Here is a 20,810-nt window from a genome sequence, read left to right on the forward strand (position 1 = left end):
CAGTAGCCTCTTTTTAATCATTCATGTAGAAGTAACTGTTTATCAGACTTATTTAGGAAAAGCTTAATATCAAAATACAATTTAGTGTTCTTTCAAGGTCATTATTTAGTTCTAACGAGTGCCAGCAGGCTGAGGAGCACTGGCAGCTGGAAGCACACCAGAGACTATCCCCATGCAACTCCTCACCATGTAGGCATGATAAATGCACTTTCAGCAACTCCCCTAAGCAGCTCCCATCTTAGGTCCTTACCTCAAAATTAGGATCCCGGGACTCAGATCCATCAAACTAGACAAGCTCAGGCAGCAATTAGCATACAAGTTAGAATTATGTCCCATCTTCAGAATCTACAGGAGCTCTTTCATGCTTGGATCCAAGAAATGAGAGGCCATGACTGATGGAAGAGGTGGAAAGAGGGCCAGACTGGCTGGATTCAAGTCATTAAGTTTCTACTAAAACCAAAGCCCTTCCTTTTAAAAAACCATCTGATCTACCAGTTCAGACACGTTATGAACCTGGATAGTTTGCTGGATTTATAGCAGACTCTGGATCTGTGTACATGTGCATACATTCCATATTTATAATAAACATGTATTTCTAATAAAGGATGTGGCACTTAATTTGTTGCCCTCCATAGATCTCACCTGAAGGAACTTGGACACTCACTTTTATTTGTACTCAGGTTTATCCAGGGGTTTTGTGATTCTCACACTGTTGAGGTAGACTGAAGTGGGTTGTTTTTTGCACTTGACATTCAGGCTGTGCAAAGATACTGCATATTTAATGAGAACAAGAAGCTTCCTAGTTATTAGTTAAGGACTAGATGGTGAAAGAAGGCAGAACTTTAGAGCAAACAAGCCACTGAAGCACTTATGAAATTTTTTACCAAGGAAGTTTTGTTGGAAAGTGATGAGGATGAATCAGAACTCTCTAGTTCATTACTGAAGCATTCTTCACAAGTCTATTAAATCCAGCAGCAACTGGAAGGTCTTTCTTGCCAGAAGATTACATCCACTAAACAACTTTCAAGTACCCTGGAAAAAGACGTCCAAAGGTATTATTTTCAGTCTTTAATAAATCAGCAATCCAAACTATTCATATGCAAATATGTGCTTTATAAGCACACAGGAAGCACTAGGGATGGCATGATATCAAGTCTTTTTCAACAGGCTCATAACCACACTAGAGAGAGGGAGAAATAACCACTATCCTAGTATTGGATTTATGCTGTAACACAACTAGTTTTTGGGAAACAAAAGGAAGAGTCATTCATTTTCCTAGAATTCCTCTAGAAACTGGCAGCACATACTGAAATTCAATGGAGTGCCTTATTCTCCATAACTACCAGCCACCCTGGAATTCAAGTTCCAAATGGAGGAACATGGAGTCAAGTCCTGGTTTCATCTCCCAGGCCACGAATTGCTCCCTGCTTTAAAGAGCAGCAGTGCAGATGGCTTTGACTGAGTCCTAGGAACTTCCACTATTTCAGTCCTTGCTCTGAATTAATTCTGCAACTCTGAGCAGGCAAGCCAGAGGAACACTGCTGTGGAAATGATCTCAAGATCAATATCCTCCTGCTCTTGCAGATGGAAAAAAACTTTGCAAGTCCTTCCTTAAAATGTGGGACCAGGCTACAATGGCCATTCAGAACTTCACTCCCACTGGAGAGACTAGAAAGTCTATGAGCATTTCCAAGTACTTCATTTCAAAAGACATATGTTCATATAAGAAAAGCAAGAATATGAATTTGGTTTTTAGGCACAGAAGTTTCACCAAAATGGTGAAAGCTCTTCATGTATCCTGAGAAACAACGAAGATTGTACAGAATTTTGCCATTATACCAGAGCCAAGCAAGGCTATGAAAGTTATGTCAGGTGTAACAGGAAACTTTAAAAACAATGTTAGAAAAGCAAGTGAGGGCTCAAATAAAATTATTCTTTTGCTACAAAAGTTCCCTATAAGAGTCTGGTCTGTAATACAAAGGGTATGGGACTAGAACAGTTGTAATTGTGTTCTCTGGAATAATACGATGGGTAAGGACATGAAAAAATATAAAAAGCTCCTGCCTGTAACTAAAGAATAAAGCCACAAGAGCACAGTGCCTGCTGTGATGGAACCACCCAGTCTGGTCAACGAGGTGGGAAAAGATGGAACAGAGGCTGCAGCAACTTACTGGGGCAACAGCCAAGCTGCCCCATTGAACAGCTGTGACAGGAACATGGAAGAGCAGAGCCATGGCAGCCACAGCTCTGCCAGGCAGTGCAGCAGCTTCAGGCTCTGGGACAAACACAGCCCACTGAGAAAGCAGCACAGATAAATTAAGAGACTGCTCAAAAAGGTTTTGGAAATAAATGTAGTGTTGTAGTAATAGTCTGTCAGCACATGGATCTAGCAGGGGGTGGGAAATGGAAGAGTTATGAGATACAAGGCAGGAATTTGATAAAACAATGTTCATCTCAACCTCGGAGGGTCCTCCAAGTGGGTGCTACCCCATCTGCCATCTTAATGGACACTGCGGATGACAAATGATAGATGCAGCTTTCGGAGGATGGTGTCAGTTTTCCTCAGTCAATTAGCGCTGAGTACTGAACAGAGGCTGTGTCAGCAGTAGCTGCTGGGGCTATCCATGTTTGTCCATGCATTCTCTGACTTCCTGAAACACACAGGACTTGGCATATCTGGTAAAAACAGGCTTGTGTGGGTAGGAATGAAAAGCCCCAACAAACAGGATCTGGAGGGTCATTTGCACCCGAGGTTCAGGGCACTCAGAGCTGTGGTCTGAGGACCTGCAGCAAAGACAAACCCTCCTCCCCATTCAGGAGACTGCACGGGTAGGTATTTTTTTAAAAATTCCACATACACTCCAGATGAAAGTCCGGCTTTTTTTCGAAAGACATGAAACATAAGGTTTCACAGCAGAAACTAATTCTATGAAAGATCAGTGTGTAATTGCTGCATTAAAAACAAAAACCCAGGAAGATACTATGATACTTCTAAGAAGGAAAAAAGTCAACAGTAACTCCTGAGTTAATATTTCCTTCATTTAAATTAGAAGATATTTAATTGGAGCCAAAGGTGCAATCATAAACAGCAAGTTTGGACAAATGAGTGGTTTACAGGAAGTACACGTGCTCTGTGCTCCTTCACGAGGCTCTCGGCACACGCTCCCTTTGCCCTGGACAGGAGCAACTCCCTTCAGGGAAACAGCTCCCTTGGCTCTCAGGAATGTGCTGGATGTCAAACTGCTCCTCTTTCTACTTTCTGTTTTGAAATTGAAAGGTATTAAAAACAAAGGGTTCAACGCAACAAACAATCCAATGTAAAAAAAAAAAAAAAGTCTCATAGAACACTTCACTAATGCAATTAAACCAATTAAAATATGGCTGAATTAACAAATGCCCATACAAAAATGGCACTGACTTGTTAAACCATTTCTACTATTCCCTGTATTTGAAATAATGGGAATTTATTATTTGAAAAATATTCCATGGGTAGTTTATTCTTATTTTGTTTAGCAAAGTAATCTTGACTGAGACCTTTGCTTGACAAAAGAGCCCACATCCATTACAGTATTTGAGCAATAATATGCCAAAAACAGAGTGAGATTTCTCCCATTTGTTTAAAATTCTGTAGTCAAATCAGCTGAACGGGTTTTAAGTTTTGCACGAACAAATTCTCCAACAGTTTCTTGTTAAATAAATGCTGATTCATTTGAATAAAAGTCTCTGAACTGCATATACTCACTAAATCAAATGTTAATCTCTAATGGAGATAAAATTGCTTAACTGAGAATGCTCAGGAAAGCACATGATGAACATTCACATAACATGCTAGAAATAGTTTGTATGGGATTTATGTATCAGCAAAGTTGATACCCTTCCTTACGCAGTTTGTGCATTCACTAAAAGGAATTTTAAATTTATTGTTTGTCTTCCATTTGCCTTTTTTTCTTTGTTCTAACAGCATTACAGAAAAGTATAAGTGCTTAAACCATTTGACACCAGACCTTATAAAAGACTGTAGTGGCTTCGAGGTTTCACTTGCAACTCCTCTTCTGTGTACATAAAAGAGGTTTTTTCCTAACAGACCTGTATCACCATTTTATTCATTGTCAACAAAAGGCAAAGTCAAGGCTGGTAGAAAACCAGCAGACTAACTAAAAATCTGTCCAGTGGTATTAGGCAAGATGACATCAAGAATAGGGTATGGTTGGTGAACGGAAGATAGGCACGTCCAAGAGGAAAAAAAAAAAGTTAAGATGCAACTACTTGTGTGCTGGGAAAGGCAAAAAAAGGCTTTTGCCAGCAGAGATCTGACCTGCCTGGAACAACAGGACCTTAAGCTTCACTTAGGTAGTAGAGGCTCACATGCTCAGGAACAGTTTCTCTAGTTTCCTCAAACTACAAAAGTCAGTAAGGTGTAAAATTTTCAGATTAGAAAATAACAAAATTGAGATAAACCAGGGAAAACCTAAGGGAAAAGCATATGGCTTAAGGCAACCCCATCTGGGTTTAGCTGTAAAGCGAATGTGGTCTCAGCAGAAGAAAAGAGGCAAATGAATTTGATAAGGTTGACCAGCAGCTACCTAAAATCCAGCTTAAAAACCCAGAAAATAACGTGATCATACAAGTTATTTCCTTGAGAAGTTTGTGCAACACTATTAAAGACAAGCAAGATGACGCCTTCATGTTCCAAGACATCTTTTTGCCAAATCTTCTCTGACCACAAACCCTGTGGAAGGTGGTTTTGTTTCAGGCTCATGCTGACTTCAGAGAAACTGGTTTGACCAAGCAGTTCTTGCATCATTTGATGTAACTGGATGTTCCCAGAAGCTTTCAAGCAGATTTCATTTTGTTCCTATACTGGCACCAGTTCTTAAATATACATTTATGTTCTATGTTTAGATCATCACAGTGGTCAATCAATACCTTCTGAAGTACCACAGAGTTCTCAAGTTCACCTAAGAAAGATGATTCCCTCAGCTTTAGTCTAGAGAGTATTTTTACATAAGAGACAAACAACACTCCTCCCTGTCAGTCTGGGCCCAAAGTAACTCACTTTTACACTGGAAATCCTAAAAAATTCCTTTGAAACACTTTAATAAATATCATTTGTGTGGCTCTTTCACCGGTTAACACAGAACCACTGCTGCAAGGGTGACACAATCCCTGGTCCCTCAGGTGGAAGGAGAATATCTTAAGTCTTTGCCGAAACTGACTCCAAGAAATTTTGCAGCCAAAGTTTTATACTAGTTTACTTCTGGCCGCTTGAATCAGCTCTATGAGCCACATCCTCGGGGCTGTAAATTCAGCATGCATTAGGTAAACACCAAGATCTAAAGCTGGAATCAAGAACAAACCCTGCATCAGAGTTCTTAGAGGAAAGAGCTCCTGTAGAGTCCTAGAAGGAATGACAACACTCTGCCCCAGCTCCTGCCTGACAGGCAGAGAGAATCTGAACACGTGCGTGTCTGTGTTCTACTGAATCTGAGTTTAAACAAGTTCGAAAAGTGGTCTGGTAAGTGTTCTGTTACATGTTACTCTAGGCCTAAAAAAATAGCTATCATAAGACATGACCTTATCAGCAAGATTTAAACATTAAAACATCTGCATGGTCTTGAGATGAAGTGAAACATTGACTCAGAGCAGTTACAGATGCCAACAGCTTCTGACTTTAAAATATGGCAAGTTAACAGTTTCATTGTGGCCATTTGCTCAGCACAGTGTGATAGCATAAGACCACCTAAGGACTGCAAGATAAATTAAAACTCAAATGTGGAAAGGACTATTGAAAGTTATCTACATTTACAGTTCAATCACACATTTTTATTTAACATCAGTATACAGAGGACAACCCCAGCAAGTTATTTTGTAATGTCAAGTATTTAGTAAAGTTCTTCAGCTGTAACAGTGACAATAGAACAGCTAAAAATAAGCAGTATGAAACAAACATGATCTTCTTAAAATTATAAATATACCAACAATACTTCTTAAAGCTTAATTATTGCAACAGTTAAATTAACAATAGTTCATGTTAGAAAGGCTCTATGAAATTTATTCAAGTTGTCAAGAAATTAGATGGAAGTGTAAAAAGGAAATACATATGAATTTTACTTTTGATTTTCACTAAAGGTAGTCAATACAATTTTGTACAGTATCACCTAACATGTCAATCTTTAACAAACTCCAGTATACAGAATCATAAAATGCAGAAAAAATAGTTTAATCTTTACATGTAAATTGACAGTAAATTAACTGACACAAATTTTATTATTGTAACATAAGCAGGCCAGCATTTTAAATATTAATTTAGTAGCTTTATGTTGTTAAAGGGGCAGACATATACAGTCATTCCAAGTACATACTCAAATTTTAAGAGGTGATAATTCAGAACATGGGTTTTCTAGAAAGTGTTTAGTAAAAGTCATGTTATTTCCTAGTCCAGACATCCTAATCATAAAGCCTTTACAGGGTTATGATCTCTCCTGGCTTTACTGGAGCCACTATTCACACCTCCTCACACACACACACACACACACATACCTTGCTATAAATATCACACCAGTGTACTAGGCTTTAATTCACCCTGATAATGGGGGTAGGCCATGTGCAACTTTGCTATTATGCACATTACAGAAAGCTTCAAATTTTAGCATGGTAACCTGATGTCGTATAGCTGTGTTTCAGTTTTACTATAATCATCCCTGAAGTTTATACAGATACCGTATCACGTTGAAAGAAATCTATTTGATAGTACTTAAATACCAGCAATTGAACTTCAATTGTAATGATGAAATGCTCCTTTCCATTGAGGAAGAATTAGTATGTATAGCTGCTCATCTCACTCAAATATAGTACATGAATGTTTAAGTACTTTCACTAAAACAGAAGTCATACTAAAACATGATACTGTACTACAATTGTAGTTAACTAGAAAATTCAAGGATGTTATAATTTAAGTCTAAGTTTTCCTGTACAATAAGTCAAATAAATAAATTCCATGTGCATTTGTTTTACAAAGTGGTAGCATGTTTCTCTTGCTAGGTTATACACTGCCATTTCTCCTGGGGGTGCTTCTGGCCAATCTTACCTCGAGCTTTCTCACCCAGGAAACTCATCAGCAACTTTCATTCACGTAAAATGGAGTTGCTGCAAAGACGGCGAATAGTCAGTTCTAAAGTCAAACACGGGAATCACACAGGTAGTGCCTCTGACCACTAAATTTAGAAAAAAGCTGTTTTGCATATCCAGGTACCACTTTGTTTTTCTGAGAGTTTTGTTGGGGTTTTTTAATTGCTTCTGCAGATCCTGTAATTCAGTTTGAAGTAGCTATATAGAGAGCACATAAAGTTTACCTTGGTTCCTTTAAAATACTTTTGCTATGTTTTCAGATTAATCCAAGAGTTCTGTAATCCCATTTAGGTTTCCTATCAGGGCCTGGGAAAGGCAGGGGTGAGAGATGACAGCTCATTGTCACCACGCTGAGAAGAAAAGTTCATACTCTCGTTAAGGCAACCTATTTTTCTCACCACCTGAACCTTATTCCACAGAAACAGGCTAACAAAAAATAAGATTAAAAAATTGAAACTAGTGAACCCTGAGCCTCATCCAACTTGCTTCTAATTGAATTTTGCCATTCACTTCACCTCACTGACTGGGATTTCACACAGCAGTTCTGGAAGTGCAGTGCAAGAACGGCACATCCCGTGAGGAAGCTCAAGGTATGATTTTGGACACACAGAAGCAATAATTTGGAAAGTTTAGAAACAAACTGCCAGGACACTGTCAGCACCGTACAGCCTATCAACTATCATAAGGATCATGGCTGAAGAGACACTTTGGATTTATTTTCCACTCAGGGCAGCGCCAGCCCAACCAGAAAAATAAACAGAACTTGTCATACACTGTCCAATTATCCAACATGTCTTTTGATGGATATTGGAAATGAGAGGGAAAGGTAGGTTCAATGGGAATTACGTTAGACACCGCAAGCCTCCTTCACTTTTCCATCCAATTCTTTCTTTAGGCTGGCAGTGGCATCAATTTATTGAAGGCCTTTTGAAGGCAATGATGGAAACAGCAGCAAGATTCAGAGGCTTTCTCTCTACAGAGTTAGCAGACAAGTAAGTGATGGAGTTTTAAGATCATTTGGGGACCCATATTTCAAAGGAAGACTAGAAATAGCAACTTTAAACCCCAGAGTAATGGGACAGCCTACAATAAAGCAGCTGGTGAAACAGAAATGATGGTATATAACCCAGTAAGAAAGACATCACCATGAGTGTTTTATACTTTGACAATTCTCATTAAATAAAATTAAGTGCTTTCCTATAAACAAAAAGGATGCTCATAACGTCCTTCTGGCACAAGTATTTTCTTATCAAAGCCCTGTAAACATGCCCTCAAAATTTAGTTTTTACCAGCAGAGTGAGCTCACTAGAAATGCAAGTGAAATCAGAAAAACAAATTAATTTGAAAATTTCTAAGTAAATACATCCTAAACAATATGGCATTTACATCAGTGTGCAATATATTAATTTTGAAAGTGATAACTTCAGCATGAAAATTACTTACCTGTAATTAAAGTTTTCCATATTGGCCAATACATAAATCCTGATTTTTGGTACTGCATACTTTATCTCTGAAATATTTGAAATGTCATATTCCAAATCAAAGTCAATACACAAAAATATTTAAGTTATACTCAGTCTAACAAAACCCACCTCAGCCACTGAAAATAAATGTAACAATGTAGTGTTTAGTAGTATGCAAAGGAATTTTAGAACCAAAAGAAAATATAGCTCACAATAGCAATCTGAGGCACTGCTGTAAGCATCTAAAGTTAATTCATAAGATGTGAAGTGCACTGAGTCACAAAAGTATAACTGCTTTAGTATTTTAATTTAGGACAAATGTTTTAAACAGTTTAGTATTCTGAGGGGATGCTCTTTTTTTTTTCCCCTTCATTAATGCTGGATCTCTAGTTCTGAGACAAAAAAATACTTTTAGGTAACACCCTCCTCCCTTCTCCCCAGAGAAGGGTTTACAACTTTTAGTTTTAGATTCAACCTTTAAATATGCATTAAGATGCAGAGCAGACACAGCTCTCTATGCATACACCTATGTTGTGACAAATTTGATAACATCTCAAAGAAACCTACGTTATACAAACAGTTCTAAGAAAAATTGAGTTTTACTTGAAAGTTTATAGCAATGAAGATGTGGTATCTAAATATATACAGTACCTCCACTTCAAAAGTCAGATTTATGAACCAAGTGGTTAAAACCTAACGAACAACAGATTTTCATTTAGGTTGCCCCACATGGCAATATTCAGGTATTACCAGATAATCTCTTTTACTTCAGGTGATAATCTACATCCCCTTTCAGAAATTTTCACCAAAATAATGGTCCTTTTTGCCAGACCAACTCTGGTAATGTTTTCATAGCTGTATCCCTTTGAACTGTTGCTGGCAGACAGAGCTAATGTAGCACAAAGTACTTTTTAACAAAAGAATCACCACATTTAGCTTCATTAAAAATTTAGCTTGCTATACATTGGACAGAAGGAAAAATAAATTTTTATAGGTGTTCAAGTGCATTAACAACAAGAGTTAGAACTAGTAATAGATTTTAATGTAGGTTCAATTGATGGAACAGGTGCCATCAAAAGCACGAGCTTGTCGATGATCAAATTGCCTAAAACCTGACAGGAACAAAACACTGAAACTACTCAGAGAAAGCCTGCAGGATTTTATCTAACTTAAATACATAAATCAATACCTGGCTAAAATTAGAGTTTCTTGATAATACTGATTCACAATTTCAAGAACATAAGCTACAGTCAGTATAGGGCTCACAAATCTGTGCATAAAATGCCTGATGTTTGAATAAGAAGTGGTTTCACATTAATGGCCGGCCACCACAGAAAAGTATGAAGGAATAAAACACTTTGGCTTTAATTTTTTCAGAGGCTCACAATTCTCATTAGACTTAAAAGCAGCAGCTTTTCGTAAGCTACTCTCATTGGGAGTGCTGTATTTTGTAGAAAAAGTTAGTAGGATTATAATTATTTTAGTGTTTGACAGGTTTTACTTCAATTTTTACATAAACAGCTTTCACCATATTGTGGTTATGCTTAAGTATAAGAACACTGATCAATAGTTTAGATGCACAGTATTTATTTCTTCTGCTGGAAGGCAACTATACTTAATAATTGTATCCAAGACACTTCAAATCATTCAGAAATATGGCATGCAGTATCCAAAAGTATGGCTCTGAGGATATTTTTTTTTACATTAAGCATAAAGAAATTTTATATTCAACATTCATTTATATTTCAAGAAAACTATCTATTCAGAGTTCTAGTTCTTTGATGCAGCATTAAGGATTAAAACTTACCACTTTACCAGGCCTTGCCCATGTGCAAATAAATCCCTCCTGACAAGCAGTGACTATACAGTCTTCAAGAAAAATTAACACAGTCAGTCTTTCATGTGCTATCTTTTTACAGATAAGAGGCTCTAACAAGGGAACATCTTCCATTCGGGGACAGAGAGGTGTTCCCAAAGTTTTAGCTGGGTCCGTTTTGGTTTTAGTAACTAGGTTCAGTTTGTCACTGCTCTTGCTAGATATATGTCCCATGCTATGGTTTCTCTTGTGATCTTTTTCATGGTGTCTTTCCTTCCGATCATGTAGCGATAAGGTTGCAAATTTACTAACGCCAGAAGCAATGGCACCATCCATGACACTGCTTTTACTGCCAGCATTTGAGACTGCAGAGTGTGGAAGGCTGTTTGATCGTGGAAGAGGAGGGGGTACAGAGTTTCCAGGTGTTGTGATACTGTTTCCATTACTTCCTGGGTTAGTTCCACCACTTCCTGCAGGTGGACTTGTGGCATTCATGACATTTGTATGTGTCCTTGCTCTTGAGAGAGGTTGGTGGGGGAAGAGGATATCTTCTGTAAGATCCCACAAACAGAGCTGTGTGTCCTGGCCTACTGAACCAAATCTATATGTAACACTTACTGGACGACTGTCTGTAGAGTTCCTTTTGGATAATCTAGATTGCGTGCTATTGGCTCGATCTCTGCCAAAATGGAGGTCTTGGAAATCCTCATCACTTCCGCTAAATTCCATCGGGTCACTCTCTTCTACACTAGTGGTATATGGATCGAACGCAACGACACTGACCCACGATTTGTGTCCGTGGCCTCTCGCTATGACTCGACAGTCCACGAAAGACCAAACTGTCACCAAGTCATCCTCTCCGCCTGTCACTATGTACTTCCCATCGGGACTCCAGCACACACACAGCAGTCCTCCAAAGTAGCTTTTCATTGTACCATGCAATTCCACCGAATCAAAGTTAAACACGCGAAGAAAACCATCCTGGCTCACGCACGCCAAGAACTTCCCATCGGGGGAAAAGGCAAATTCATTCAGGGCACCCTCACCTACTGTCCATTTAAGCAGAGGGTTTCTTGTGGATTTACTCTTGCAAGTGTGCACTGCAAAACTCTCTCCTTGTTTAAGTAGCTGGTAGTGCGGGGCTGTGGTACCACAAGTGTGCTCCACGTTATACAAGTACATATTGCCACTGGAATGAGCTACTAGGAAAAGGCTTTCCGAACCCGGTACCCATTTTACACAGGTTACTCTGGACTTGTCTATTAGTCTCTGTGAAAAACAAAGAAGATACACATCAGAAAGTCTGAAAATTAAAGTTTTCATGATTAACTGTAAATCTGAGCTCTCTGGGGAATGAGGAACAATTACTTAAAGTGAACTCAACTTTCTAGACAGGAACTATGTTACTGTATTTGCAAAAACTTATCAGGCAGTAAAGAGGAAATTATTTTCAGACAAAGTACTTTCAAAGGTTGTTATTATGGTCCAGTCACAGTCCACAAAGATCATACTTCAATCAAGCCAATCTGTTGCTATGAATCTGAGGGTAGTGCTCTTAGGTTTACTTTTCCCTGTGTAGGTTGAAGAACATGAAAATGAAACAAGAAAACACCGAACAAGCTAGAAGGGAAAAAGGCAGTTACTCATCTGTGTTATAGAGCAAACAGTTTACAAATCAACAACAGTAAATTCAGGCTCTGTTTTTATCTGAAATCACAAAAAAAATCCAACCTCTGAAATAGAGGCTTTAGGAGCCTCCAGCAGCTTTTACTGATTCAGGGAGCAAAGGCTACACACAAAGTGACCTTGTTATCATGTGGATGGAAAGTCAGTAGGTAAATGTGTGTGGTTTGGTGAATTCAGAAGGTACCACATACTCTTCACCTTGGAATCCCCACCATCCAATTACTTTTCTTTCAAGAGCCAAGGACCTGCCAATACTGTTACGAACTGATCAAGCAGTTTCTTTTAAAGCAAAACATTTTTATCGAGTCTATCATTGCAAAAGAATGAACAAACATTAAACAAATGCTCCTGGTCATGATGTCTTCAATGCTCTAAGAGGTAAAGTTTGACTCCTTGAGTTTGCTACTGAAGTTCTGTTGGACTTCTAAAACTTACCAATTTGACCACAGCACCACTCAGCTGCAACTTGCAGACAAGTAATTCTTTACAAGCACATTCAAGATTTGTACTTGGCATACTGGTTATAAGCTGAAAGAAGAGCTGAGCTACACAAGGCAAGAATGAAAATACAAAGAGCCTAAGGGATACCAGAACAAGTTACAAAAGCCTTACAAACAAAGAAGAAAAAAAGATTCCCCAAAAAAAACTTACTATGCTGCTTGTCATACAGAAAAAACCCAAACTAATGGATCCTACATTGACTGTTACATTTCTGGGCCTGTAACTGTCACTGGAAAGCAGCACCTGGCCATTTTAGATTATACTTTTCCTGCTGTCAAGCCTCAGTGTAAAACCAGTGAATCTTTCTCCTGTAATTCCTCATTGGTTAAATTTGCCATGCTGTATTTGAGAGCTGAGAGATGTAACTAAATCTGGCAAATTTGGTTCAAATTTGGCAGCTTTAAAGTAATATATTCTGCAATTCTGTTGTGATATCTTAAACAGTTTTTCAAGTGTTCACTGATATATCATTCAGGTCTCAATAATGATGATATCAGAAATTAGACAGGTACGCACCTGCACGCATCAGGAGAACACAGACAGGGAACATCAGCTCTCTGGCTTGCTAAAGGTGACAGTCTTCTCATCACTAATATGGCAGCAAAAGCAAAGTTTCTTGCTCTCCTCTACTAAAGCGGCTCAATCTGACATACAACCTCTACTTGGAAGAGCAGCAGCTCAACTTTTATATCAGAAATGGCATTTGACATCCATAATCACGTTGGGCTACATGATCCTAAATACTGCACAGAAGACCTGCAAACCTGATCTTTACTGCAAGGAGGCTGTGAAAAACAGACAACTGCAATTTGCAATGAGAACAGATCAGCTCAAGGAGACAAGATGCAGAGAGACTTTAAGTCAATGTGCAGCAAGTGACTACAACTCATCCCCTTCTCAACCAGCAGAGCTTTAAATTCAGCAGGAAGATAAAAACTCTGAAGTTATAACTTCTAGCAGTTTAATTTTGTCACAGTTGGAAGGAGTACCACTGTTGATACAGACTGATTTAGGCAGGCAGTCACAAGCTGCACAGTATCACTCACCTCAGCCTTTCAAGTCCCTACTGTCTTCTACATTAATAGAATTTAAAAAAAAAAAAAGAGGAAGAGTAACAAGTTAAAATGCAATAGCTTTAATGTAGTCTATGTTTAACATAACTCAACCTGTTATGACACAGAAGGTTATTTCACATATCACACATGGCTAAGTGCTATCACAGGTAATAGTCCAAACAGAGCTTTGGGCTTCCTGAATCACCAAATTATTAACAGGACAGGTGGTGAATTCTATTACCTCTAGCACTAGAGCTAGAGCTGTTGAACAATGTAAACAGTCATTTAGACCACCTTATGAAGAAATGTTTATTCTTAAACACTACCTAAACTCTAAATATATTCAAAACCCAACAGGCACCTTCATCTTGAAGCAAATGAACTGGATCAAACATCAGTGCTCACTAATGTTTCTCTGAAATGGCTTTTAGATACAAGCCAGAACTTAAAACATGTCCAGGGCAAACTTCAATACTGTAACTGACAGATTAAAAATATATAAAAGTTTTATCAGAGTTAGTTATAACTGCAGATAAGGTCAGTATAGGAAACAAGAATTTGTCATTTAACTGCAGCCTGTGTGCATAGTTTTTTGGTAGCACTGAGCAAATCCTTATGTTAGCCTGGTAGAAAATATATCACTTCATTTAAATTTCCACCTGTCAAAGGACATATTCCCACCACAGTGAAGTAACCTGGCTATAGCACAGATGAAAGGCAACTACAGTTCAGCTACAAGAGTTTGGGAGCTATTCTGTGATATGAAACTAGCTGTTCAAAGTATTTCTGCTCCCATTTGTAATACTTACACTATTATCACACAAGAATAAATCAGGTTGTATTTTTGGGGGGAGGGATGTTAGAACAATGTGCTAAGATTAACATTTCAACTACTTATACAGAAATTTCTAACCAACAGAGTACTCCATGCAACATTAAGAGATTCTCCAGCACTGTTTCCAACTCAACACAAGCAGAGAGACAGAGCAGTTGGGACAAGGCCAGGTAACAAGAAAAACACCCCTCTTCTGATCTACATGTAGCTACTTTTAGAAAGCTGAGGAGAAATGAGTTCTAATTATAAAACATCCCCATTGAGAACAATATTTCAATGTACTTTGCACAAAGAAGAAGCAAGGTAACACATCTCTCTGAGATGGGAAAGGTATATTTGCTCAGCTTGAAAGCTGAGCGATGTTTAACTTCATCTGCAAAGTTCTGATCCAGATCTGAAATTTCTAAAAGGAAAAGAAAAACAAACAAAAATCCCACAAACAAAACAAACCTGCAAACCCCTCCACAGCGCTGGATTAAAACACAAAAGGAGCAAAAGACCATCCCCTTAAAAGAAAATCACCTCCTCAGACCACACAAATTCCTGTAGCTTATCTCGTGCAGAAAACATTGTCAAAAGTTGTCCCAGTTACCAGATTTCTTTCCTTGTTGGCACCTGGACACTTACTCTTCTAAGAATGCCAATACTACAAGATAAGTAGAGCCAGTGGTCCTGTAACTTGGCATTAGTGTGCCACATAGTACTCCTTCTATCTTTCCTTACTGCATAGCAGCAGAAAAAGCAGATGGAGAGTTTCCTTCAGGAACATCACATGGCCAAGACCTCATAACCCTTCAGCTTTTTCAATGCAGCACTCAGCTTGATATCCCACTCTTCTCCAAACAAGCCTTTAGGAATACTCAACACAGGCAGTTTCCACTGTAACGTCCTGACCATAAAAATTGGTATTTTTAACTTATTTAACATTTTGACCATAATGCATTAGTTAAGTAGGGGTTTAAATGCTTTTTTTCTTCATTGGCAACCAGAAGCCTCAGAAACAACTGACTGCAGAGCACACACAGCAACATTTAGATTTGTAGACCTTATTTCCATCAGTAAACTGTCATCAACTAGTTACAGTACTACTCAAATCAGAAAGTCCTTATTTAATCTTAAACCCCATAAGATGCCTTCATGAATAGCATTTTTGTGTAGGTATTCCAAGCCGATGGAACAGCTGAAAAACAAAGGCTGCAACTGAACAAGAAACTACATGGGCAAAAGGAGCCAGCTACAGAACTCTGAAAATCTAGGAACTTCAATATCACAGACACACTGCATGCAACAATGTTAAGATTTCTACTTACTTCCTCATTAAATAATTTGCTAGTTTCTTTTTTAATAGGGTCTATAAGCTGGACCTGGCCTGCGGAGAAGCCCACTAGAAGAGACACACTTTCTGCTGTGGCTGTTAAGTGATTGAAGTCATGGCATGTAGGCTGTGTTCCTTTGTATATCCTTTTGTCTATTGGTTTACTCAAGTCCGCAGCCTGCAAAGAGAGCAAACAGAATTAAGACAGTTTATCACAACGTGTGCACATAACCAGATCTATTTGAAAATAATATTTATACTAAGCAACAACTTACGCAGTCACGAAAACCCTACTTTAAAAAGCAGCTGTTATTTATCGAAGACATCTGAGATCTTGTCAAAAGGTTTATCTCTTTATATTATACAAGTTGTGTTTTTCAGTTTTGCTACAAACTATACCTGCCCTTGCTTTTGCAACTACAGCACGAGACAAACCAGTGACAACCACTCAGCATTACAAAGGCTCCTGTGAATCCTCAAGATCCCAAAAGTCTGCTCCTGCCAGAAGAAGCATTCCATCCCAGAAACGAGATATCTTCTATTTTTCTAGTAGCAGCTTTCTTGAGTACAACCAATTCTGCATTAAAAATAGCATATTCTCAATCACACAATTCTTGAACTGTATGTCTATCCTTTAATAACAGGCAAACATGCGACATTGTGCTCCACAGTTACAAAAATATCAACCAGATCCTAGGAGAGCATTTTCTAGGAACAGTGATTCAAGATGCTGATACTGCAATTATAAAATACATTTTACACCACTGAGCTTCAACGTAATTGTGTGTCTGACACTGAAAACAGAATTCAAATATAGCTCTGACAAAATAAGTGCTAACAAAACTGAGGAACTTCAGTATAAACAAATGAAGATCTAGCACTAAAGTGTCAGAAGAATCAAAAGGAACAGAAAAGCAATTTAAAATGCTCTCTCAGTTGTGTCACCCATGTTTATCCCCATATCTCTTCTGAACAGACAACTAAATCTTTCATCATCCAGAGATTAAACCCCACACATTTAATATGCAAGATCATACATCAGGTTCAACCTTGTTTTTTTAACCTCCCTATTTATGAGGTTCAGAGTCTGTAATTAGAAAGTTGCAGATACTCAACAATATTACAGGCCTCAGATGTAGCTGTGATTTGGGGTTTGGATTCTAATTTTGATATATACTTTTTCAGTATTTTTAGTCAGAGGAAATCAGGCCAGAAATAAAAGAGAGAGCAGACAAGCCTCACATAAAGAAAATTGCTCAGTGTATTAAACCTTTGAGGACGAGGTCTAAAGAGCAGCAGATCCTTGGTATGCATGGAGCTACACAGAGAGAAACTAGACCTGTCAGTAGGGGAAAATCCTACCTAGCTACTGAGGTGAGCCATTTCCAAGGCAAATTTTAACTACAGGATATGTATGATAAGCACATATACACAACAGTGTTAAAGTTGCACTTATGTTTTACAGCATATATTATAAACCAGTTTAATCAGGTGTATGGCCTCCTGTTTGAAAACTCCAAAATGAGATGATGTATTACAACTTCTAAAGTCAGCAGATTAAAAAGTTACTCTCCAGAGCCCAGAGATCCATTATAAGCTAAAAAAGTATATTACCAACACCTCTTCAAGGAGAAATTAAATAGAATACTAGTTCAACTGGGAGATCCCTGGATAATATGCATGTCTAGCACAGAGCATTCACAGACCGATGTAAATCTGTAATTTGAAGCTGAAAGATCAAATCCTAGAGGCCATGCAGTTATATCTTAAACTGTGTAACACTCCCTTGTCCTGTTTTGTCACTACAAAACAAGTGATGTCAACAGCTAACTCTCAAAATTGAGGTAGCATTTCTATCTATCTGGAAGACCATCCTACAGAAACACAGAGATACATCCCTCCATATCTCCAATAAATGCAGAATTAAAGCAAACATATGAGACCCGAGGTTCTGTCCTTGGGACAAAAGTTGCAGCAGGACCCAATGTCTAAAACTGAAGATTCATTCTAGAGTAAACAGAACCCAGCCTGAATCATCCTGAATAACAAGAGAACCAGACTCCCCCAGACAGCAGAGGACATGGGTATTCCCAGGTTCTTCTTCTGAATCCTCACTATCCCTTTAAGCAGCAAAGAATCAATAGGTGGCTATGTTCAGACTCTAACTATACCTTGCTCTTTAGTCTGATTGAGGTTTTATATCACTAGCTTTTGTTTTTGTTGTCCAACAACTTTGGTGTGCCTAAAGTTCCTCGTCTTACGAAATTGTGTGGTAACACAGAGCAAGACATGAAAGTCTGATAAATTAAATCTAAGCACAGATTTCACTGTGCTTGTTCTAGCTGTTCTCTGGGAACCAGATGGCAGTGAGAATCTGTCTGAACTTAAATGGAGTATAAATAAACTAATTCAACCCAGAATTAACCAGGCTTCTACTGACAGGGATGCCCCGCCTTTTATTTCCATGCAGCTACTGCTACAGTACAGTTGTCTCATGGAGGTAAGTCACATCTGCAAGCACAGAAGTACTCCTTTGGTCTAGATTTCTCCTAACTGAAAGAGCAGAATCAATGGGTGTTAAGAACTATGAGACATTTTCTGTGTTTCTGCATGGCTGAAGGTTGCTGTTGGATTTTGCTAAGGACAAGAAAAGTGCTTACTCATAACATTGAATCGTGCCTGGGACTCAGCAATTCATTAGCTCACCACTAAGTCCATTTGCTCTTTTGTGGAAGACATGATTCTCAGAAAAGAGCTTTTACATGAGACCTGCATCTATAACTGTCAAATCCTAGGATCTGACACTATTTACTGAACAAGGTGATATGAACTGCCCCCTCTTAGAAGAACCGTGATGTACTTTGAAAAAAACCAGAAAGATCCTGAGATTAAGCGTTACCAGACATGGAGGTTAAAAGCACAGGACCAGGCACCCTCACCTCTACTTGAGCTGGCAGCAGGCTATTTGCACACTTCTTGTCCCAGTGCCTTTAAAATTTTCTTATGGAAAACTCTCAGCACTATTCCAGACTGTGCACTTTGAGAAACCTGCTCCATTGTGGATGATTCATAATGAGAGCAACTCTTTGTAATCACGACTGAATGCAGCCTGGGGCACCTAATGCAAGTCTAGGAATGAGCACCATCCTCTCTTACCTGTGCAAGCCTTGAAGTCCATCTCAGCTAATCAAGGTTGGTACTGGCACCTTGGCCAACTGATACCTGCACTAAAAGTCTGTTCCTCTGTACAGGGGTACTGCAAGTACCCCCTGGGCAAAGGAACAAGGAATAACAGTTGTTAGACAACAAGAGGAACCTCACACACCTGTTTAAAGCCAGTGATACAGCTGAACAAAATCAGGGCACTTTGGGCATCAACAGCTTCCGAGTCTTGTCTCTGAACAGATTAAAACTGTATCTTAGAAAGCCTTACACTTGCTCACAGAAGAAAAATTGACCAACTTGCCATTTAGGTTTTTGTGATGAATTCCTACTCTAGAAATAAAATATGAACCATGTAACCGTTTGGGGGACTTCCTAGTCTCATGTCGTTAACTCTCACAACACTCTATTTTAGCAAAATTACTCCTACTCTCCTGGGTAGGGAGGGAGGAAAAAAATAATAATCTAACAGTCAGTAGCCCATTCACCCTGGATTCATGACTTCCACTAGAAAGGCAGTCAAACTGAACATATTAATCACAGCTTTAAGTACATAAACATTAGGAAGCAAATGGCCAAAGGAAAAAAAAGTTTCCTTAGTCTGAAGCAAATATTTAAGTTTTCAGATTCTGATGTCTGATTAGGATGGGCACCAATAACCTTGGTTCTGTAGCTGAATGTAATTCTAAGGTCAGAGCCAGATTAATATCTGTCCAAGATTCATTTTATTGATCCAAGACTTAGAGCTTTCATAACAAGATTGTCTAAACAGTGAATCACATTATTTCAAGTCAACATTTAATCATGCTCCTTGACAGATGTAATTTCTTCCTGTATCTCTTCTTTTCCTAACTTACATTTGCAGCTTTCTGCAACTTTTACTTGAAAGAAATGTGTCATACATGTTACAATTCCTTCCAAACTCAAAAACATCTCCAAGATCATAAAAAAATTATTTATTAATTTCCTTCAGGTAATTTCTACTGTAGTCATCAAAATGCTTCCTTCAGATACTTAGTAGTATTTAATATCACATTTGCCAGGAGACTGGCTTTCAGTGGGTCACAGCTGCAAGACTGAGACAGAATAGTGAGGGCAAACGTTAAACAAAAATTTTACTGCCAAAAAACCCTCTTGAGAAGGCTGTGGATGTTATAATGCTGTATAAGTAACAGGAGAAATCAACTGCTAGAATTATTACTAAGTGAGTTTCATTGAACTTCACAGATGCTCTTTAAAACCCAGCTGAAAAAAGACAGGCAAGGAAACCCTTGCAGCAGCACTTTGCCTTACAGAGTCTCCTAGTGAACAGGGCAGGGCCTTCCCAGACAGACTTGCTCACTGCATTAGCAAGGACAGGAAAACTAAGCCAGAAGGCCCCTTACAGCCTGTTTATTCCTCCTCCATGTCTGTGCTGGTCTCCCTCTCCTTCCTGCACAATTAGACAAAGAACAGAGAAAGCTGAGGAGTACAAGAAAGCAAAGTTATCCCAGGCACTTTTGTAGAACTTTCTGGCAAAGTCTGTTCATTGTTTCTGTACATGAATCTCTGCCAGAAATACCAGTTTCAATTCTTCACACTGGAAATCTCTCTAATTACTTTATTATCAAAGGAGTAGATTTCTAGGTATTTTTTTTAATAGCCCAAATACAGATCACTTAATATTAGCAACAGAATAATTTATAGTTACATCACCGTTGTTTCAAGCTGGTCTGATTTCACAGCTGACCCTGCTTTGGGCAGTGTAGACTGGACACTTTTAGAGGTCCTTTCCTATCTGAATGACCCTGGGATCCTAAGCTTAGGATCAACCAAAGCAGCAACATGGCCACTCCCAGCTTACTTAACA

General features: G+C 38.6%; 1 protein-coding gene across 9 annotated transcripts in view; it reads right to left on the bottom strand.

Moving 5' to 3' along the window:
- The window catches only part of WDR20 (WD repeat domain 20), a 45,849-nt gene that overhangs the window by 1,642 nt on the left and 23,397 nt on the right, over positions 1 to 20,810 (bottom strand). For 2 of the 9 annotated variants that reach the window (XM_017807446.1, XM_017807445.1), the window contains exons 2-3: positions 15,795 to 15,977; positions 10,399 to 11,676 (exon numbers count right to left, since the gene is read on the bottom strand). In XM_017807446.1, coding sequence (XP_017662935.1) covers positions 10,399 to 11,676; positions 15,795 to 15,977 — 1,461 coding nt within the window. Of the gene's footprint in view, positions 1 to 924; positions 1,033 to 5,801; positions 7,147 to 8,571; positions 8,639 to 10,398; positions 11,677 to 15,794; positions 15,978 to 20,810 lie in introns of those variants that run through there. The other 7 variants (XR_001873577.1, XM_017807450.1, XR_001873576.1 and 4 more) reach the window with 7 other exon arrangements.

Source organism: Lepidothrix coronata, unplaced genomic scaffold (genome assembly GCF_001604755.1).
Source record: "Lepidothrix coronata isolate B3197 unplaced genomic scaffold, Lepidothrix_coronata-1.0 Scaffold19, whole genome shotgun sequence".
NCBI lineage: Eukaryota > Metazoa > Chordata > Aves > Passeriformes > Pipridae > Lepidothrix > Lepidothrix coronata.